Here is a 23,642-nt window from a genome sequence, read left to right as displayed (position 1 = left end):
GCAACTGTATTGCTTTATAGATTATATTAAACTATTTCCATGAAATTCAAAGATTTTATTTTATTTCATTCTATGGACATTTCCAAAAGTGTATGCACAGGTGTTGTATCTGCTTTAACTTTCATTGCCCTTGAGATGCATTATCATGGGAGAGGAAGGTGTGGCCAGTGCAAGCCATTATGTCCAAGTGGACTGTCCTGAAAGAAATAGCCAAAGAAACCTCAGTTGCCAGCTGGAATGGTGACCACTAACTTCTTCTACCATAGTTTACTTTCCTCCATTAAATAATGACCTTCATTGGGTAAAGCCCTGGGCCACAATTAGTCACTTTCTTATCAGTGCCAACCCCCTCCTCATCTTCCTTGTGGTTAGTCCCCATGAACCCCTACCCCCATCAGAGTTCTTTCCCTTCCTTTCCAAAGGCTCTCCAATATCACAGCCTTCCATCGCTGGACCTCAGAGATCTCTTGACTCTGTTGTGCCTGGCAGCCTCCATCACAGCGATGGAGAAAATATATTCCTGGCACCGAAAATGAAACTGAATGAAACTCTCCCCACAGAGACATCGTATATCTTGTGATTAGGCCTGTAATACCATCAGTATGGATTAAATGGTTTTGCAGGCTATTGGAAACTTCACCATCTGGTATATACTGTTTTCTTGGGACTATATTTTCTAAATTAAAAGGAAAAGGACTACAGTTGTACTTTCGATGCCCTTCATGATAAAGTTTCCTTGCCTGACTTTTTTTCCAGAAACTATAGATTCCAAAATATCAAGTCTTAGCAGTATTAGTGAATTGGCTAATTATTCACTATCCAGTGACAAGAAAGTGCTTTCACATTGTTTTGAAGATTCATTAGAGGATCAGAAGGAAGGGGAAGGTTTAAAATGGCAAAGGTTTTGTAAACCAGTGCTGTTTAAAAGAGGATATATTATTTTTATTCAAAAGTAGTTTATGTCATGTCAAGTCTAGGGTCTCATTTGAAATATAAAGCCATGTTCCATTCTTAAAAAAAAAAATAAGGAACTTGAAATTTGCTCACACTCATTAGAGATGATGCTTTTGTCTAAAATAGCCAGAAAGGGGGATCAAGGGTCGTTTAATGGTAATACTATAGTCTATGCATATGCTATTACTCTTCATCAAAAAAGAAGTGGCTTTGTACTGTGGTACAAGGAAACATGAGAAAACGTGTATGACTAAGTTTTTGCCACTCCCCACACTTTTTTGTCCCGGTCTTCTCTCAAACACACACGATGGAGAGTGGCAAATAGATTTACGCTCCACTATGCTTCTTTCAGTGTTTAAAGTGAGTATTAAATTTGATGAAAGAAAAGTTGCTTAAAGAGAAAATGGGCAAACTCTTGAAAGGATCTCATCTAAATAGAACGTAAGAAAATAAAACACCATTTCATCCAGAAAGTATAATTAAATTGTAAGGCCAGGACCTGATTCTCATTTCTCCATCCCTTGTAGTATCAGCCATGTTAGTGGCGCTGATTTTAACACTATCGTTTCTTTGTTCTCTTAATGTGCTTTGCTGTGATGGCAAAGAAAATCAGTTATCGGAGATTATGTGAGATCAGGGTGAATTCAACATTGTATGAAGAGCTATTAATATTTTAAAAACTCTACTCTTCATGCACTGAGGTATTACATCACCATTTATACAATAGAATCTGGGACTGATGGAAGGTTTTGAGTGTTTTAGCATCCCGATCATTAAGTAAGAGATATAATTTTATTAACGCGATTAACAAGTACCAAAAGGTAGACTTTTACATTATATCGAATGCTTCTGATATTGTCTGCTCCAGAAATAACTACTTGATTAACTAATTTGTCTCATAAGAAATGTCTCTATGTAGGTCAGGATGAGATCATTTGAAAAACCTACTCCGTTGAGAACTTTTAAACCACACCAAAAAAAAAAAAAATCTCATTTGAAAGCTGGAGTTGAATTATATGGTCATTTTAGTTCTCAGAATTCAAAGCATAGATGGCTGGAATCATGTGCATGTGATAATTCTAGGCTACTCTCAATAAATAATACATGTCATTTCTGCTTCACTGAGACTGTCACTGACTGCTCTAAATGACTTTCAATGCAGGGCCCAGCCTGCTCTCCCAGAGTGCACTTCAGCTCAATTCCAAACCTGAAGGGTCTTTCCAGTATCCGGCCAGCTACCATAGCAACCAGACCCTAGCCCTGGGGGAAACAACCCCTTCACAGCTCCCTGCCCGTGGTACCCAAGCCCGAGCTGCAGGCCAGAGCTTCAGCCAGGTACGTGCCCTTGCTGTATTGCGGTTGTGGGCTCCAGGGGAGCGGGAGGGGAAAAGGGGTGTGAAATGGATCTGGTGATGTGGCCGGCCTCTCTGTAGGCATGACCCAAACCTCTGGAAGATGCCCTTTGGTGCTGTGAATGAGGGAAAGGAATAATAAAATGTGATTACAGAGTAACACTGAATTATAATCACATTTTCTTCAGGAATATCTGTGAGTTACTCATGCTATATCTATCTAGTATACAGTATATATTTACCTGCGTGACTGTGCCTGTGTGTGTGTGTCTTGTTACTACATGTGTCTGTATGTGATATAAAATGACATGCATTCTGAGTGTGTGAGTGCACCTGGAAGAAATACTGAGTATTTTTTCTCCTAAAAAAAAAAAAGTGTGCAATTATTCTTTGGGGTTAATCATGTAAAGGAACATAATATAAACAAGTATACAGAACTATTCTGAAGATGATTGTGATCGCATTAGGAAGAGTTACACTTTGTCAGGTCTGATTTTGAAATGTGCCCTTAATTGTTTCTTTAAGGCATGTGCTTGTTCTTATAGTTCTGCTGCACAAAAGAACTAGCTACTAATCTGAAAATGAGTTTTTTCAAAAAAGATGTAAATATTGTAATATATACATGCATATATGTTTATGAGGTTACTTCAAAAAGTTGGTAGAAAGATGGAAATAGAAGATAATACAAATAGTTCCATGAACTTTTTGAAGACCCCTCATATATGCACCTCTAATATTTTGTTTTTTATACTCTAGGCCACAAAATATATTTGATCAACCCACCAGAGTTAATAAGATATTGGTGGGCTATCTTGTTTCAAGACATTTTAAACTTATTTTCAGTGGCCTAAGACCCTTTTAGTCTCTGCGCTTTTGCTCCTGGAATGAAGTACCAGCATTGCCCAAACCACCCTTGCAGCTAATGAGGTTAGTTTCATCCCTTATCCATTTATCAGGCACTACTTCTGTTAGAAACACTTCCCCAGCCAGGCTACCCACCACTGGCTCCTGTAACCCCCAAACCTTTCTCTGTCACCAACTTGTTGTCATTCATTCGTGTATTTTTCCAGCCAAACTGAGAGCTGCTTGAGGGCAGAGCTATTTCATCTCTGTATCAGAAGCGCCTAGCAGGCCACAGGGCCCCAAGAAATATCTGTAGAGAAAAGGAGGCAATGAGTGCTAGCATGGCCTAGAGCAGGCTTTACAATATGCTCATGTATGTGATATAGACATTACTGAAGCATAGCTGTAAAGTGCCACTGCATTTAATTATTAAAGTTAAATTAGTGTCCCAGCAATATTTTTAAAATATGCTTGTCTTCATCAAGCAACATGCTTGTCCATCAGTGGCTTGGTAAGTTTTACGTTCTTGTGATGCTGAGCTGTAAGATTTGTGGATAAAAGGAAATGATAGAACATTCCATTGAGACGAAGAGCAGGTCCCTCCACCTCACATTAAAGTGTGTTTTAAAGTTTAATCAGAAAGGGTTACTAAGTTGTAAAGATAGCAAAACTATGTATTTGAAGTCATCAGAGTAATAACTTGAAGGCATCAATACAGGGGAATGTTCAGGGTTATGACTTAAGTTTGAGGCAGAGCTTTCGCCTTTACCTGGCAGACAGGTAGGGGAAGAAGTCAGAATATTCAAACCAGGAGTTTGAATGTTCTCATGCACTTGACTAAGAGAATTGAGACTGTTTTGAATATCTGAACTCTTATTTATTTAGCTCAGTGCTGGGTATTAGTGCCCTGATTTATTTTAGCTGTGTGCTGCAGCTAAAGGCATGTTTTATTGACTACCCTTTAGAACCTGTGACTTCAAAGTAGTGTCAGAGAAATGTTGAGCAAGAAGACCAGCATTTTTACTATGCCTTTAGAGTTACACCCTTGAAAGTAGGGAGGCCACATCCTATTTCAAAAATGTCTGCATTTTTCAGACATCCTTTGGAATCCCTGTATTCGAGTGGTTTTTCAAAGCCTGTGATACATTCTTTTCAACACTCTGAATGATGTTAAATCTCATTCTTTCAAGGCTGGATTAATTTGGGGGCTATCCTATAGTTATAAAGTGCTACAAGAGCTAGTAAAATTCAAATTGTGACTACAATCTGCCGGGCCAAGTGAGTAAGGTCAATAATTAATCAACACAGAAAACTTTTTTTTTAATCTGAAAAATATGAGTAATTCTAAAGTAAAGCAAATGGTTCTTCTATCTGGCTCATAAATTGTGTCTGAATGCAATTTCAAAGGAGTATCATAAATGTTCAAAGGTTCTAATTTCAATATTTTAAAAAACTCTAGTTTACCCAACATTACAATAAATGTTTATTGAGTGATTATCACCAGGCTCTGTGATAGGCCCTGGTGATTTGTACATAACCCTCATTGCCCCATTGTATCAATCCAAAATATTAGTTTTCTGGTGTATCCTAAACTAAAACCTTTGAAAGTTGTGCTCCTCAGACTCCAGGATAATTTCATGGGGCTGGGCTGAAGGAGAGCTCGCACCCCAGCTTTTAAACAGGCTATTCCTGTTGTAGGACAATCTGCCCCGGTGTAGGTTACCCCTCTGTCCCTCCCTTCTTCCTCCTCTGCCTTTCTGTTGGCTCTTGTGAGGTGCCCCGATCAAAATAAAGCTGCTCTAATAGTTCCAGTTGCATATCTCTGGGTTATTCTTTGAGTCATTCAAAATGTGTATTGTGCACCCAATGATGCCATGAGCTTATGTGCTTGGGATAGAGTAGTCAGGAAAACAGACAAAATCTCAGTCCTCAGGGAACTTATATTCTAGCAGTAGGGATGGAAACTCAGAAAATCAACACAGGGAATACGTAAACAGACAAGGATATTAGAAGGGGATGGTTTCTATGGGAAAGACATGGATACAGAACAGAGTAAGGGAGATCCAAGTGCAGGCTGGGGTGTAGCATGATATAGGGCCTCAGGGAAAAGGAGACCTTTGGGCAAAGGCAAGAAGGAGAAGAAGGGGGAAGCTATATGGCCATCTGGGGACAGCAAATGCAATGCCCCTGGATGGGGCAGCCTGCCATGTTAATAGAGCTGTGAGGATACTGGGGTAGTGACAGCAGGGTGCAGGAGTTTGAGAGGTGATGAGAGCCCGAGTTGATCATTGCATGGATTTTGTATTTTACTTGGACTGAAGTGAGGAGCTAGCAGAGAATTTTCAGCAGAGGAACAACATGACCTGCCTTAAGTGTTGAAAGCATCATTCTGTCATATCACATATAATATCCTATAGTGAGTTGCCTATAAGTCTGTTTCTTCCCAATGGATTGCCTCACTGCAAGAGCAAGAAACATGCAAAATTAATGTCCATATCCCTAGGAGCTGGTCCAGGTTCACCAAATATTCATCAGGTTCCGCCAGCACCAGCCTGATTCTTTCTAATTGTACTGCACAGGCTTGGGGTGGGTTAGAGAGTAAAGAAGTTGTTCTCCTGCAGCTTTTGCCTTCTTCCACTCACTTAAAATTTCTTATGGATTCTATGAAATGCCAAATTTAAAAAACTTCTGGCATGGCAGAGCCCCTCTAAAAATGTTGGTTTCTCCCCATGTCCAAACATGAAATAGCTTCACCAAGCATTTCATTCCTCAAAGAAACAAAATAAGCAGGAAATACGAAAGTCTACACCTGTAGACAGGGCACTGGCAAAGAGATGCACAAGCCTAACCATTTTAAACCATTTGTACATTCTCCAGGAGAACTGAAGTATATGCGCGATTGTAATCCTACGGAAATGGCCTGCGTGCTGCAAGAAATTAAGAATCGCATAATAGCTCTCTGAAATAAAACTGAACAATAGTGGATATTCTAGAAAAAGCAATATGCTTTTTGAGAAGCAAAATTGCCATTTCTTTTTGATCTGGCCTATCTATTTAATGTTGCACTGACTTTTATGTCTTAGAAGTCCTCATTTACTCTGTATCATAATTGTAAGTACACCATCTGCTCACTTCTTCCAGAGGCCAAAGTGTTCGTGTGTCTGCAGCATTGCTTATTGGTGCACGCTCATGTCAGGTAGATGCGAAGGACAGAGGAATGGGGAACACTGAGGATGGAGGTGGGTAGACCACAGAGACCCATCTGGTACAGAGAAGGAGCAAGTGTCCAGGAAACACCTACTGCATTGATTGTAGAATGGAAAGGGTTATAGAGAACTAGCAGGACATCACTCTGGTTTGCTTAATTATAAAAGGTAATACTTGTAAAGAGAAAAGCCACCAAAAAACTCAGAAAACAAAACTGCAGAGATATTTTTAGCATAAAGATATACATTATGCAGAATTTAGAAGAGAATTCATGTTGTTTTACATATTTCCCTTGGCATGTTTGTGGGAAACTGGCAGGATATTTGTTTTAAGATGACTACCTATTGTAAATCCCTGCCCCTTGCTTTACTTTAAAATCTTCTTCCTCTATTTTCTCTTTCCAGTATAAGTATATTTAATCTGGCTTCAGTAATTGAAACATCTCTTGAGGCAGGGAGGATGTGTATGTCTAAAACATTTCCTCTTCTGAGCAAATATTTGGGTTATTAAAGTTATACTAAATGAGCTTCTTGCTGAAATGAAGGTTTTATGTAGTGTCTTTTGTACGAAAGAGTCTCCATCAACAAGTCCCTCCTTATGTATTCTTTAAGATAAATTTATATAAGATACTTATGTCTCTGTTTTATATTTTTCTTGTCCACTTTTTCACCACTGGTACACAACAGAAATGGCCATATGAAATACTTTTGAGAATATTTATTGACGATAATTCTAATCAAACTTTTATTAAAGGGACATCAAAGGGAAGGAAAAATCTGTATCCAAGGACACAAAACTCTATGCCCCCATATTTGTATTAGTGACTTAGAGGCCTTAAGAAAATGAATTCACTGCCACCTCCTTCCAGTTGCAGTGGCAGTAATAATATGGTTTGCAAGATTTCTTTTCTCTCTCTCTGTATCTCTCTCCCTCTTTCTCTCCTCCCCTCATAATTTTGGGACTCTCAGGCAAAGAGAAAGCAGTTGGGGTGGTCTCTATTATTATTTCCAAGTTTATAGTTGCTCTTATGGTACTTTTAATTGAGATGTTCTCATCTGAGGAAAAGAATTCCTTCCAAGTACCTTGCTTTTTCAATTACTTAAGTTTACTTTGCTCTGGGTACCACCTTCCAATGTTAGTAAGATGTCACCACATGGTAAACCCAGCCCCTCCTTCATCAACAATAGCAATCCCGGTGGTGGTGACTTCAGGGGTGATGTGTGTACTGTGCAGGGAAGCTGTCTCTAATCTCTGTGTTATATATTAGTTGTTGCCAAAACCAGCACCCCTCAAGAGACTAGCCAGACTAGGCACTCGATGGTTTTATTTGGCTATTTCTAAAATCAAACCTTTCTCACAGTACCGGGATTTTCTTCCTGTGGAATTAAAGAGTAGCATTTCTTCTAGAGACAATTTAAAAAGAGCAGTTACTAAAATCTTCTGAGCAATGGTTGTAACACTCAGGCAAATCTATTACATCCCAGGGAGCAAGTTCAAGAGGACACAACTTGTTTGGGGATGTAGATTCATTTTAATTCTGTTATATTATAGGAACATTTTATTTTATTTATTTTATTTATTTATTTTTTTAATTTTATTTTGTCACTATACATTGTGGCTGATTATTGCTCCCCATCACCAAAAGCTCCCTCCCTTCTCCCTCTCCCCCTCCCCCCGAACAATGTCCTTTCTGTTTGCTTGTCGTATCAACTTCAAGTAATTGTGGTTGTTATATCTTCTTCCCCCACACCCCTGGTTTTTTTCTTTTGTGTGTGTGTGTGTGTGTGTGTGTGTGTGTGTGTGTGTGTGAATTTATATATTAATTTTTAGCTCCCACCAATAAGTGAGAACATGTGGTATTTCTCTTTCTGTGCCTGACTTGTTTCACTTAATATAATTCTCTCAAGGTCCATCCATGTTGTTGCAAATGGCAGTATTTCATTCGTTTTTATAGCTGAGTAGTATTCCATTGTGTAGATGTACCACATTTTCCGTATCCACTCATCTGATGATGGGCATTTGGGCTGGTTCCAACTCTTGGCTATTGTAAAGAGTGCTGCGATGAACATTGGGGAACAGATACACCTTCGACTTGATGATTTCCATTCCTCTGGGTATATTCCCAACAGTGGGATAGCTGGGTCGTATGGTAGATCTATCGGCAATTGTTTGAGGAACCTCCATACCATTTTCCATAGAGGCTGCACCTTTTTGCAGTCCCACCAACAATGTATGAGAGTTCTATAGGAACATTTTATATAATATCTAAAAGACTGTTTGCATTTTGGAGTTGGTGATTGCTTCTCGTTTCAGAGTTGTGAGGGTAAACAGCCTTGTTCATGTTTGTGTGTCAGCCTAAAGCCCTAGACAAACCTACCCTAGGAAAGTGCAACAGATTCTCAAAAGTTTGAATCACCAGGACAGAGCCAATATTACTAAATCATGTTTCCAGATTATTCTCTGTTAGAAATGTACTTCCTCAAAGTTGTCACCTTACAGCCATGCTGTTTTTAGTATTCAGAACTTATTCTGGCTTTCTTAACTCCTTGGAAGAGTATGCGTCAGTCATTGCTCTTATTTTCACACCAGCCCCTACTTCTTCCTAACTCCATCCAGTGCCACGTTCATGTGTTCCAACTCTTCTGCAGCTCTGGCCCTGCCAGCTTTGCCTTCCTTTGCAATGTGCTCTCCAGCTTCACCTCTCAGGACCCCGGGCTTGCCCAGATCACCACTCCCACTGCTGACCTCGGTCACCACCAACCAGTGTTATCTGTGAAGGGGAAACACCATCGGTGATTAGGTTTGCCAGCCTGATGGTGATCCCAGAGGAATGGAAAGGGATGAGTGCAGTAAATGGGGGAGGAGACTGCTGGTCCCATGTCATGCAGCTTGCCTCCGGGAAGCCACAAAACAGGGACTGTGGTTCCCCATTCCTGACATTGTTGGCCTGGCTGCCCAGTATCCTCGGCAAGTGTCCCTTCTGTCCCAGAGTTAGGGGCCTTGCTGACAATTTCAGGAGACTTGGCAGGTCTAAATGAGTCTTCACAGAGACTCTTCATAAATCATGGACCTGCTTTATAAAATGTGGTTTTGCTTAGAAAGTCAGCTTACTCATGACTGGAAGTCAAGATTCCTTAGAGATTACAGGCTGTCAAGTCTCTTGTTAACTGGCTGTAAGCATAGGGGGTTTGGTTTGGTTTGGTTTGCACTGCCAGATCACCAAAGAATGAGGATTAAATACATTTCCAAGTTCCAAGAACTGTCCCCATATGACTGCTTCTGTCATCTGTACCCCCTTTATAGAAGATACTGTGTGAAGAGATCAGGAAGCTACTGTGCTCAGTGTTGAGGCCGATGGCACTTTCTGGTTCAAGAGCACCATGTTCTCAGGTGCTCCTGTTTCCCAAAAAGGACAATGTCATGATTGTGAACGAGACAGTGTTCTGTGCAAAAAAAAAAAAAAAAAAGAGAAGGATCTTCAAAATAGTGTCAAAGTAAAATAATCCATATAAAAGAATTGCTGAAATTGCTTCAAGAATAAATTCCTCATTTGTACATAGAATATAGTCTACCTTGTTAGTGGTTTATTGAGTTAGTGGGTAAATTAATGCATGGAACTTGACTACTGCTAGTTAATCGTTCTTGGGAATCATGTATAAATTGCCTAACTTCCCATTTCAATATTTTTACTACTGCACTTCAAAAATACATCCTCCCATTAAACAGTTCTGTAAAATAGGTATAAATGCATTCCATTATTATACAAGAGGCCTCAGTGTACCACTAAATATACACATGCAAACACACACAGACACAGACACATACAATATAAAAATTTCAGCTATAGTATATCCCAAACCTGATCCATCTGGAACTTGTATGTATACAGATGAAACATTTAATTTATAAGAGCTTTGGTGAGTTAATGTTTCATATTTCTCTTGAAGAATTTCCCATAATGGGAGTAAGAATGGAACTACAAACTCCGCTTATCAGAAACTATTTAATCAGAGCAACTACTTGACAAGGTTGCTTATTCCTGAATGTTCTGCTTCCTTGTCAATTTCACACAGATGCGTCCCCCATTGGAAGGGGTGCGAAAAACAAATAGAGTAGCCTGTTGGGCTGAGACCGATCCAAAGAGCTGAGAGTGAAGACAGAAACAAGAATTGTCCTACCAATGGCCAATGCTGTGTGAGCAAGGGCAGTACTGGGGACCAGTCTGCTCCAAGTATTTCTCAAAAATTTTATATCATTATTTTTTAAGGGTCTCATCATCAATAAAAACTTTATTTCAATTCTCATTGCATGTACACATACATTTCCAAATATTCCTAGGGAGGGAGTGTGTGCTAGTTTTACTTTGAAAAAAAGTAAAATTTTACCTAATTCTAACTTGAAAATTAGATTTACAATTTTATTGTATTGTACGTTAATAATACTTTTAAGGTAGAATTGAGCCTCCATGACAGTAAAGTGGATGAAATTCTATATGTGTTGAAGTATCTTTATATAATTTCTAATCCAGTGACCCAGGGAGTAATAAACCATCCTATGAATTGTGTAGCAGGCTTGAGGTACAGCCTTATGTATCCCTAACTGGCTAAAAGTTAATGAAATCACATAATGAAAGAAAACATAGTCACAATAGTAGAAACAAGCCCCAAAAGATTGCTGTTTTCATCCAAATGATGCTACAAAACCAATTTCTCTGTTTAGCCAAAGAACCGTTCTTAGGAATTTATTACTCCATCTTATTATTCCATTGGAATAGAGTGTAGCACCCCTGGATTACTTACTGTAAATTGCAGAAGGGCTGGGCTGTCCAATAAGGTGGACATGAGTCACATGTGGCAATTTAAATTTAAACTAATTAAAATGAAATTCATATTAAAACTCAGCTCTTCAGTTGGCCAGCCACGTTTCAAGTGCTCAGTAGGCCCATGTGTCCAGCAGCTACCATATTGGGCAGTGCAGATTGGAATATTTCCAACATTGCTGAAGGCTCGGCTGGGCAGTGTTGCTACACAGCTATCTCACCAATATAGCTGGTAGCCCTGGGAAAGCTTTTTGACTGATGACGGCTTTTTAGACAAATGGATTCAGAAGGCTTATTTGGAGTTGCATTTTAGTACATAGTGGCCAGTACCACTTACTATCTTATAGAGTATATCAATTTTATTATTTATATCTTTCTTTTTTTATGTCAAAAATTATTGGCAAAATTTCACAATGATACTACAATAACTAAAAAGTAAATTTTCTAATTGGCTGCTGTAGCTTGTCAAAATGTCTGGAACCAGAGTGGCAGTTCTCAACATGTCTACAGATTTGGGGTCCTTTTAAAGAAAACTTAGGAGACAATAATATTCAGCAGAGTTAGCACTCCTGAGACCAGATATTCCAGCAGATTAAAAGAAACATTAAGTGTTGGCAAATGTTATTCAAGGTTTTCCTGGGACACAGGCCATTCTAATATTTAAATACTGTAGCAAATACTGACTTAATATTGTTTTAATTTGTATTGGTATACCTTAGCATCTATTATGCTATTTGGTAATAGCATCATTGACGTGTGATAAGGTTATTACTAATGCTATATAAAAGGCATTTTTAAAAAGTGTTTGTTTTGTTGTAAGCGGGGAGCTCTCCTTAGACCCTCCAGGGTTCTTTTTCCTCATTATGCTCCTGTAGGAAGGGTTTTCAGAAATTCCTGATGGAAGCTTTTCCATCACTTGCCAGCTGGGTTCTGCATAGATGAATGTTGCTCAGGCCGCAGTTCATATGGAACCCCAGGAGACCTTCTGAAGAAAAACGTCTGCAGCTCAGTGGTCATTCTCAGACCAGCAGGAACTACCTTCTCTGGTGATTGAGGTACCTTCTCTACCTGAGCTGGTGATTGTCAGAAATGCAGACTGTCAGGCCCACTCCAAACCCTGAATCAGAATCTCGTCAACATCAGTGGTTTGCAGACTTTGATGAGCACCAAAATCACCTTGAGAGCTTCATAAAACACAGATCCCTGCACCCTCCCCTAGAGTTTCTGTTCCGTGTAAGGCGGGCTGATGCCGATGCCGATTCTAATGCTGGTGCTCAGCTGCAGGAGCGGGGTTGTCCCTCTGAAAACCACTGCTCTGGGAAGAACAGGTTCTTATATTCGGTTGCACTTTGGCATCACCTGCTGAACTCCCCAAAAGCCTGATGCTCAGTCCCACCTTTAGAGAATCTGAATTAAATGGCTAGAGTGAGTCATGGGTATTGAGATTTTTGTAAAAGCTCCCTGGTAATTATAATACGCAGCCAGCCTTGAAAAGCCCAGTCTATGTTTCATGCTCAGAACTTCTACCAGGAGAGAAGCAAAATCGATCTAAGCCATCCCCTCAATGGTTCTGGATGGCACAGGACTATTTCTCTGGGGGTGGGGAGGTGGGGATGAGGGGTACCCAAGATCTGCAGACTTTGTCCACCATCCTGCATGCATAAAACCCTCACTGCCAAAGCCTTGAGAACCAGCTTTAATAACCGTTTCTTCATTCATTCCCCCAGTATGCCTGGAGTTAGTCCCTGCTATGAACCAGACCCTCTTCTGGTTGCTGGAGACACCTTACTGAACAAACACGGAGCTTACACTTTACTTCCATTCCTACTGTTAAACTCAAAATAATTGGGTTGAGTTTATATATACATAATATACACGCGACTACGTAAAATATATCCATCATATATACATGCATTTAAATGCATGTGTGCACACGCGCACACACACGACACAGAGACTGCCTTTCAACAGTGTCTATCTGCCTCCCACACCAGGTTGCTCTTAACAGAAGATTTTGATGTTGCTCCGTTAACTCCCGCAGACTTTCACATGAACCTGACATCCAAGATAAAATTTGGAATGCTGTGTATGTGCAGATGAAAGTGCTCAGTCTGTTATTTGCCAATTGCCATTCCAAAACGGGTGGAGAGGCATAATTGAAACTTTTAATGGGTAGCATCTGTTCAGTCTCTCCCTTCCCTCCACCTTACTTGCTTCCCCCTCCCCAGCCAACTCCAAACCCTAATTTCAAAACCTTCCTCCCCAGCTTCTCTCTCACGATGTGCAATCCTATCCCCTTTTCACACCAGCGGGCTCTCTAAAACCTTTCTGCTCCCCTGGGAAGGCCTGGAGGATCTGAGACCTCCTGCCCAGAAGTGGCTTTCAATGTAGTGTTTCCTTTCGAATGCAAATTTGTCTCTGGACGAGATTCAAGGAAAGGGCTCTCCCCTCCAACTGTCTTTCCAGCTCCACCCCAGCCCTTGTTGTCTTTTGTGTTGTCATAAATAAATGAGAGGAGACTGGCTTTCAGTCTGAAGACGCAGCTGCAGGGGGCCCTCAAAAGCCAGCTAGACACAGAGATGCTGAAAGATTTGGAGCCCAGTGTTAAAATCTAGAAAGGGAGGCTGTTCATTTGCCATTGCCCTGATTCTTCTAGAATTTCTTTAAATACCGAAAGACCAAACGAATTCATTCTGACTTAAGATGTTTCCCTCCGTTTAACTTTTCTTGTCCACAAAGACAGCAGAGTAAACTCTAAGGAGTACGTCTGTTCGTGATGTTCTCCAGATAAGTATGCGACGTGGCCAATTCCGGAGGTAGAAAGTGTATCCAGTGAAGTGACAGTGGGGTCAGGGAGGGCGGGAAACACCGAGTGCCTGAATTTCTCATTCAGACGAACAGATCGTGATTGCATTCGGGGCGATCATGATTGCCCCTGCTGGGTGGCCTTTTAAAACGTTGCATGGGACTCATGCGATGCCTCTGCTCTTCCAGAAACGTCTCAGAAATGGCAGCAAACGTCGGTCTCATTCTGTCCCCCCGTAACTTGCATCCCGTTGCCAGCCGGCCTTTGGCAGCCGGGTTTTCTTGCTGCCGGCAAAGCACCTGCCTTCGAGGCGTCAGGGGCGTCTGTCGGCGTCTCCCTCCAAGCCGGGCCGTGGGGCCGTGGGGGGGTGGCTTTTGCTTGTCCCTCGCTAAGTGCGCGTGTTTTCTCCTCTCCCGCGCACAGGGCACGACCAGCCGCGCCGGCCACCTGGCGGGGCCCGAGCCCGCGCCGCCGCCGCCGCCGCCGCCGCCGCCGCGGGAGCCGTTCGCGCCCAGCCTGGGCAGCGCCTTCCACCTGCCCGACGCGCCGCCCGCCGCCGCCGCCGCCGCCGCGCTCTACTACTCGAGCTCCACGCTGCCCGCGCCACCGCGCGGGGGGTCCCCGCTGGCCGCGCCGCAGGGCGGGTCGCCCACCAAGCTGCAGCGCGGAGGCTCGGCCCCCGAGGGCGCCGCCTACGCCGCGCCGCGCGGCTCGTCGCCCAAGCAGTCGCCCAGCCGCCTGGCCAAGTCCTACAGCACCAGCTCGCCCATCAACATCGTCGTGTCCTCGGCCGGCCTGTCCCCGATCCGCGTGACCTCGCCCCCCACCGTGCAGTCCACCATCTCGTCCTCGCCCATCCACCAGCTCAGCTCCTCCATCGGCACGTACGCCACCCTGTCGCCCACCAAGCGCCTGGTGCACGCGTCCGAGCAGTACAGCAAGCACTCGCAGGAGCTGTATGCCACGGCCACCCTCCAGAGGCCGGGCAGCCTGGCAGGTAAACGGCCCGAGGCCACCTGGCGCGGCTCCGCGGCGGGCTCACCTGGGCGCCTCGCGGGGGAACGTGCGGGCTGGAAACCTGGGCGCCCCGCGCTCGGGCGCACACCGAGCTGGGCAGGGCCGTTGGCCCGTTTGCAGAATCTGCAGGGTGCAGAGAATACCAGGGCTTCCCCGGAATCCGTCGGGTCTTCCCTAGATAGAGCAGTTACTCCTCTGGGACTAACGTGGTCGCCCGGTTTCTAACGCCTGTCTCTCTCTCTCTCTCCTCTGTCCCCAATCTGAAGACTAACCCATAGAACTAAGGCACGTTGAGTAAAGAATCACATAGACCTGTTGACTGTATCCAGAAAAAAAGCAAAGCAAATAACAAGTGCAATATGTATGTGACCACCTTTAGTTATCTACATTTACTTGTCAGAAAAAGTAAGGGATTTTCCCAAGTCAGATTTTCAGTTTACACAGGTTTCAGTAACAGTGCGAAAGTAAGCAATAATGAATTGCCTTAAATGGTGAATTTTGTTTTGGCTCGAAGTTACTACATTTTATCTAAATTCAGTCAGTGGGAAAAGTAAAGGACTCTCCCATTCCTATCACTGGATTTGCACAGGCTCCAACAGTGGGGACAAAGTAACCAGTAATGAAGTCCCTTGCATTTGTTACCTGCTTTTCTATAGAGAGGGAGGGGCTGGGCTGGAAAAAAGAAACCCCTGCTTTTCTCTGCCAATTCAGAGGAGGTGACATTTCTGTGGTCGTTATGCCCATCAAAAGCAGGCTGAGCTGGTGATTCTCTGCCGTTAGCACCATATGCTCTGCTTAAACAAGACACGATGATTGAAAGACTAATGTTTTGTCTCCTAAAACACCTGACAGCTAACCCAGATTTATTGTTGATTTTTTCCCTCATAAAAGTATTTGGTAATTGTGTCACTCTAGTAACAGATGCTGTGCTCATATGTTTCCTTTCTTGACACAAATAGATGATTGTGAAGATAAACAGGATAAAAAAGAAACTTGTTGCATGTATGAGTCAGGTAGCCAAGGGCTTCTTTAATTCTGCACAGTAATTGCCAGTGTGGACTAGCCTGGCAGAACAGGCTGAGATGCTCCTGCCTGCAAAATTATGCTAGGGTATGTTTTCTGAAATGAAAGTATTTCTCTTACTCACTGCCTCTCTCTCTTTAATAGAATTTTCGAGATAGACGATCATTAGTGCCAACCCAGTGCCAATACCAAGATATCTATGATGTAAGAACTCAGTAGTAGCAATCTGGTTGGAAGAGGGGGACGGGAGATAGGTACGGAAACTTTTTAATGCAAGTTTGTAAAATAAGTTGCTAGATCATGTTGGGGGGAAGGGAAAACTGGTGGAGTCTGTGGGAAACTAAAGCCCCATGACACCCTTCTAAGCCACCCCAGCCACTATAGGGAAGAGGAAACTGAGACCGAGGGAGTGCAGGTGACTTACTAAAGGCCTCTTCATTTCCTCCACTTACCTGGCAAAAGAAATCAGAAGTCTTCACTTCCAGTTCTTTCTCCTCTGGGTTATGTGTGGTAGACTTGTGTGGGTTCCACCATATCATTTCAGTAAAAATAGGGAGTGTGGCCACCTGGCTGCATGTATTGGGTCTGGTAGAGAGGTTGGGGAGTGGAAATGGTGCTGAAAAAGCCCAGCAGCTCTAGAAAGTAGTTTTAAAAGTAAATACACTGTGAAAAGTGCTTGTGCTCTAATGTCTGGAGTGAATGTTTCAGAGTGCGGGTGGAGGCGGGTGTTGGCTAGGGGGAAGGAGGTTTCTTTATCCAAAAAGAAGAGAACTTCAGTTCATCAGCACAATCCCACGTGCCTTCATTCCCATCCACATTTCCATCTGTTCCTCATGTTCTCTGGCCGTATCTCATTTTTGCTACCTGGTGAGAAAAAATGAAATTCAGTGTGCCAGTGAAGATTCTTAATTTTAGACCTACGGTGGACACTTTGAATGTTTGAATTAGTTTGTTTAAAAATGCAAGCATTTAAATATTCATTTAAAGATTGTTTATTCATTTAAAGATTTTATGCAAATTGCCGCTAGTGATTTTTTTAGTTTAAAATTAATTCTGTAACTCTGCATAAACACTTGGGTTGCATAAGATCATATGTCCCATTTAGAAATTAGCAAACTATGGCTCAGGAAGGGTATGGAAGACAGACTGCGATGTTTTGAGAGATCGGGAATATTGGAGCTTTCAGACTCCATGCCTGATTCTGTGTGCTTGATACCGTTCCAGGCATCATAAAGTCTGGAGCCAACTGGTTTGCTAGTTGAAAGAGCACAGTTAAGACTGAAAAATAGCTTTTAGATTTGCAGGGTGATGGTTTTGGATATTTGTCACTGATAACTAGGAAGTGTGAATACAGGATAGGTAGTGACTTTCACTAATTCATTGATCCACTCAATAATTATTTATTAAGCACTTCTTATATACTGTGACTGATTTAGACCCTAAGAATACAATATCAACCACAATCCCTGGCCTCATTTCAAATGGAGAAGAAATAAATACTTTAGATAGGGTGGCCAGGGAAGGCTCTAATTAGAAAGTGACTTTTGAGTCAGTCACAAAGTAGGTGAGCAAGCTGGCCCTATGGATATCTGGGGGAAGAGTATTCTGAGCAGAAAGAACAGCAAGTTTAAGGGCTCGTAAGTGGGGGTGTTTCTGATATGTTTGCAGAACAGCAAGGGGACCAGGGGTGGATCAGAGAGAGTGAGGGCAAAGTCATGACGTGAGGTCAGCAAGGTGCCAGCAAGATGGGGGTGGCAGTCAGATCAGAAAAGTCTTCTAAGTCTTGACGAGGACTTGAGGGTGCTGGCTTTGCTAAACCTATGGGAGCTATTGAGGATTTGAGCACAGAAGTGACACATCTGACTTAGTTTGTAGCAGGGTCACTCCAGCTGCTGTGTGGAGAATAGACTGTTGGGATCAAGGTCAAAAGCAAGAATCTCAGCCGGGAGGTGATTGCAGTAATCCAAGCCAGGGGTGATGGTTGCTTGGGTTGAGATGGTAGCAGTGGAGGTTATGAAAAGCTGTGTAATTCTGGATGTATATATGCTCGTCTGGTATTGCCAATGGGATTTTCTCACAGACTAGATAGTGATGATAAGAAATAGAGGACTCAAGGCTGCCACTGACCCAACAACCAGAAGAATGAAGTCTCCACTGACTGAGATGGGGGAGGCTTCACGAGGAGCTGGATAGGTGTGGGGGTAGTGTTGGTAAATACTAAGATCCTAGTTTTGGACATGTGATATCTGTCTATAAGAATTAAAGTGTGCATGTCAAGTAGAGAGTTGGATATGCAGGTCAGAGTTTTTTCAAATAATTTTTCTTGTTGAGTTGCAGACACTTCCACAAAATAAGAATCACAAGTTCTAAGTGAGGATTTCAGGCCATCAGTTGTAGTGGGCACTTGGTAAGGAAACGTTCACCTTTTCTACTAGACCTTCCTGATGGCCAGGCTTTAAAAAATCTGGCCAGAGAGTTCAGAGTTCTAACTCTTTGGGAAAACACCACAATTCGTATTAAACCTAGCAAAGTGCAATTTCTCAGATATTAAGTGGTAAGAGTCCAGAGATCCATCAGTGCTTTTTCTTTATTTTAAAAAATCATATCTCTTTTCATCATGTAGTGGTGTCTGAGTAGAAACCAGCTCTGCCGTGTTGGAACTCCCTAACCTTAGGCATGTTACTTGCCTGCTTGAAATTCTTCCCTTACAAAGGGGAATCACCATAGTATCTACTCATAAAATTTTGGACATAGATAAAATACTGGCTCAATAAAAGTTAACTCATTATTAAGTAATACCTAACATACTACCTTAGATGTGCAAGGAAGAAGTCATTCATTTTTCTTTCAGACACAAAACAGGATTATTAAGTCCCAAAACATGCCATTTTCTGTGTTAGGCATACACAGATGAGCGAGGCATAATCCCTGCTTTCAAGAGACCTAGTTTCAGAGCAGGTCTATGAATGTGCAATTTTAAACTCAGTGTAGAGTGAGACAGAGGTTAGTTACTATGAGAGCATCCTAGAGGGGCATCAATGTGTGCCCAGTATGTTTCCATGATGAGGTGGCCACAATGCTGAGCTGTAAAGAAGGAACGAGTGAGAAATGGTAGCTGGAACAAGGTCAGAGTTGAAAAGGTGTGTGTGTGTGTGGTGTGTGGTGGGGGCGGGGTCAAAGGGGGAGATTATCAGCAGATCAGTGCTTCTTGACCAAAACTGAGTGGCAGGTGGTAGTGAGAGGTGTGGGCACAGAGGAAAATGAGGGCGGTGGATCCCATGGTAAAGGGCTTATAACTTTATCTTTCCAGCAGACTTGAGACATGATCGTATTTGCATGTTAGCAACTTTGTTCTGGGAGTTGTGTGGAAGATGGATTTACAAACACTTTGTTTCTTCTTAAACAAAGAAAACTAGAAAACACTTAGAAAGACATTGAAATCATTCTTCCTTACTCCCAGATCTAGTCATTAAATCTCTCTCTCACTTGCTTTGAAAAAGGACAATTGAAAAATTATCTCTTACAAATGGTAGGGGAAAAAGGCCAAATAAATGATATAATCTACTTTTTACAGTTTTCTTCTGACAAACATTTGTTTGTAGATTAAGAGTTAAATTTATTCATTTTAATAAGTGAATATTTATTAAATATTCATGATGAGTGAAATCATGTTAAAAAACATATTACAATATGAAACATATGATATGTGACAGGGGTTGCATCAGACACTTTGCGAACTGTATCTCATGTAGTCTCTAACAACTTAATGAGTGATGTGATTTCTGCCTCAGTCTCCCATTCTACAGACTCAAAAACTGAGGCTTTTCAGTGATAAGTTCTTTGCCCAAAGTTACTTGTCTAGAAATGACAGGGATATGACTTGAATCTGGATCACTTTGAATCCAAAGTCTGTAGTCTTAAATACACATATACATGGATAGAGTCAGTATATTTCTGTGTCAGTGAAGAAAAACACCAAGGATGTAGAAATGCAATATAAGTTTTCAAATTATTTAAATGAGTAGTGATTTTGAAGAAAGCAAAAATACCTCAAAAATTTGTAGATATCTAAATGTGACTTCACCAGTACCAATTTTTGCTTGCTTTTATAGAGAAATAATGTGATCCTTTCATTTTCTGGGTTTAGAGCAAAATTAATCCTGTTAGAAATAGTAATCTGAGTTGTAAATACATATTAAAGTTAAGTCAAACATCAGAAGTTTATTTCGATGTAAAAATGAAATGAATGAATTATAGATTCTTAACCAGTGATTTGAATCAAAATTGACCTAATATGGAGAGGAATTTGGTCAAGGCATGTCCAGTTTGTACCCAAGCCAAATGGACATAAAACTCTCTGTTTAGGGTGGATCATGCACTATAAACTCTGAATTCTGAATATTTGGAGGTTTCGAATCTATTCCTTGACTTGTTAGAGCTTCGGGTGCACCTGTTATAAGGAAGAAAAGGGGAAAAAAGCCTAATCCTAGATGTAACCTTTGCAATCTCTGCTGTCAGGTTCTCAAAGGAAACATGAAGTCTACTCAGATAATATATAATTGTCATTTGTTTAACACACGGCTCCTGGGACACGGTCAACGTGCTTCATCTCTTTCTCCCGCTGCTCCTTTACATTCCGTTTCCTGAAGCAGAAGCTGGTCTTTCCCTGGACCAACACTTGGACAGTTCTCTTGAACATCCTGCTCCCTCAAGCACAAGACAGCTCCACCGTCACTTTAAGTAAAAAAAAAAAAAAAAAGATTTCCAGGGTAGATGAACTAACTAGAATACAATCAACCACACTTTAACCTTCTTTCAAAGGTGGCTGAGGCTGACTCTCTCTCGGCTGGCGCTTCCGTGGGTTCTTTGGAACTAGACCTCACTGAGGAGATCCCCCAACCACAGAGACCCATTGCATTCCCTGCTGGCCACGCCTCTCAGTCCCAGCTCTGTCCTCATGAGCTCCAGCTCCCCGGGAGCCCAGTTCCTGCCTAGACCATCTTTTGAATCAATGAAAAGTGAATCTCTCTCCTCCACGGCACACTCTGGCATCATATACCCCAACAAACTTGGGAGTGCAGGCCAACCCCCCACATGTTGACCCTTTTGGACTTCCAGCAGCAGAGTTATTCTGCCAGCCATTTATTTATCCTCTGTAATTCTGTGACCCCATTTTATGTTAAGAACCCGTATCCGAATGGTCTTCCAGAAGCTCATCTCTCCAGGCTTTCCCATCTCCCAGGAAGGTAGACACTGAAATCTCTTCAGCAAACCTTGTCTCCTCTGTACACGCTGTGTTCTGTCTGAGAGCCTGCATCTGCCTAGGGGGCCAGAACTCACAGAAATGGTAGTTTCCCATTTCCTTCGTAAAGCCACTTCATGTAGCATCTGCATCACGTTTAGTTGGTGTCCAACATCAGTCAAAGTCAGCTGCAGCAGGAAGAGTGAGATTTTCACACACCCTTATGGTAAGTTAGTGTTTGGAGTCTGGAACTAAGAATTTGATTGCTAGGTGGCCCAAAAGGCCTTCCTGCTGCCAGGTTTTTCTTTCTCAAACATGATAAATTAGCAAAGATTACTGAGGAACTGGAGAGAATTGATGGCATGAAAAGAGAGACCAAAATAGAAAAATAAACTGTCTCTCAGAAGAAACAGAGATAATTTATAGTATAGAAAGATTAAAAGAAACAAGCAAAAACTTTAGGTTCAATGTTGTGAAGGATTTAGGAAGATCTCATGTTTATTAAATAAAAACTGGGGCTAGCTGGTTAGCTCAGTTGGTTAGAGCACAGTGTTGTAACACTAAGGTCAGCAAGGGTTCAGGTCCCCATAACGGCCAGCCACAAAAAAAAAAAAAAGAAAGAAAGAAAACACTGGATAATATGTGATAGGAGCCAAGAACAAGAAAATCTTTCTAGGCTGTAAAAATATAGCTATGAAAGCTAAAAATGTGGTAGAATGATTAGAAAATGTTAAGGAAATCACCCAGAAAGTAGAACATAAGGGAAAGAGACAGAAAATATGAGAATAATGCCCCAAAGCCTTACAGAACAAGTTCAGGAGATCTAACTTATTATTACTCAGTCTTAGAAAGAGAATGAAGTGAAGCAAATTATCAAAGAAGTCATATAGAAAAATTCCTCAGAGCTCAGGGCATGTGCCTTCACAGGAAATACTCTATGCTAGGAATAGAAAATGGTCCGTACTCTGCATCATGAAGTTTCAAAGCATCAAGATAAAAGAAGATCCTAAAGCCTCTGGAGAGAAATAAAAGACTCCACCTGACTTAGCAATAGTAATACTGGATGATAGAAAGCAACGAGGTGATGCTCTCAAAGTTCTGAGGGGAGATAAGTTTTCACGTAAAATCTGTTCCCAGTCAAATGTTCCATTATAAAGGGAGAACCAAATATTTTCAGACCTACAAGTACTCAGAAAATCTATCCCCTATGCACCCCATCCTAGAAAGTGATAGTACTTGGAGGATGTGCTACAGCTAAATAAGGGTGTAAAATAAGAGGAAAAAGTGGTATTCAGGAAACAACATATACTGACTAGAAAGGTAATAAAGAGAAGTCTCAGGAAAAACAGAAATCAGCTGGGTGGCCGGCAGCAAGCAGGAAAGGCAGGACTCAGCTTGTAAAAGTTCGCATAAGCCCCAAAGGGCCTGGGTAATTTCGAGATCTAAGGACAGAACCAGTAAAAGAATAATGAATGAGACCAGTGGGTTTAATGGCAGATGAGGAAGAAAGTGTTGGAGCATTCCATCAAGTTCTGCAAACACACATGACAGTGGTTGGGAGGTGTAGGGGCTGGAGAGACGAGGGTGGGTGTCTTGGTTCCATCGTTTCCTGGCTCTGTGACCTTGGACAGTTTGGTTCAGTTCCACAGCCATCTACCGAGCCCCTGTTTTGTGCCAGGCACTCTTTAGGGGCTGGACACCCACCTGGGAACCATAGAGGAAAAGCCCTGGTCACGTTGGAGCAGATGTTCTAACATGGACAGGGCGTGAGGTGGGAGAAGGGGAGTGTGGAGGAGGACTAAAGGGGTGGGGTGTCAGGGAGGAGGGTCGGGGAGCTCGACCACAAGGTGCCATTTGAGCAGACACCTGGAGAATGGAGGGAGGAAAGCACGTGCTATCTGAAAGGGTGTCCCAGGCGGAGGGAACAGCCAGTGCAAGGGCTCTGAGGTGAAATCATGTGTGGCCTGTTTGGGAAACAAAATGGGGCTTCTCCTAGATTGTCCACTTATCCTATAGTGGGAATAACAATACTGTGACAGTTATAAGGAGTCTTCACAAAGATCACATGAGATCATGCCTAGCATTTATTAAAAGGGCTTAAAAAATTAAAAGGGCTCAGTAAATCATAATTCTTGTTACTACGGACAAACATGAGACCAGCCAGGCTGTACTGGGAATTTAAATATGCAGAGATGGAACCCGTGACTTAAAGGGTCTCGTCTGACTGGAAGAATAGCAGGAATGGTATCAGCTCAGAAGTAGCTTGTAATACCGTGTAGCCATGACTTGCGCTAGGAGAGAGGATTGAGGGCTGGAGGAATCGCAAGAGGGAGAGGCACGTGCAGCTGGGAGCATCAGGAAGGTGTTGAAGGAGGCAGC

At 42.1% G+C, this 23,642-nt stretch overlaps 1 protein-coding gene across 1 annotated transcript in view; it reads left to right on the top strand.

The window, feature by feature from the left end:
• CTNND2 (catenin delta 2) overlaps positions 1-23,642 on the top strand; it is a 934,064-nt gene that overhangs the window by 512,794 nt on the left and 397,628 nt on the right. Inside the window, exons 6-7 of the mRNA XM_063085434.1 lie at positions 2,117-2,289; positions 14,405-14,978. Of these exons, the coding sequence (XP_062941504.1) occupies positions 2,117-2,289; positions 14,405-14,978 (747 nt within the window). The remainder of the gene's footprint in view (positions 1-2,116; positions 2,290-14,404; positions 14,979-23,642) is intronic.

This window comes from Cynocephalus volans, chromosome 2, assembly GCF_027409185.1.
Source record: "Cynocephalus volans isolate mCynVol1 chromosome 2, mCynVol1.pri, whole genome shotgun sequence".
In the NCBI taxonomy this organism is placed as follows: Eukaryota; Metazoa; Chordata; class Mammalia; order Dermoptera; family Cynocephalidae; genus Cynocephalus; species Cynocephalus volans.
Note: the sequence above shows the minus strand (reverse complement) of the source record. Positions and strands in the feature narration are given on the sequence as shown.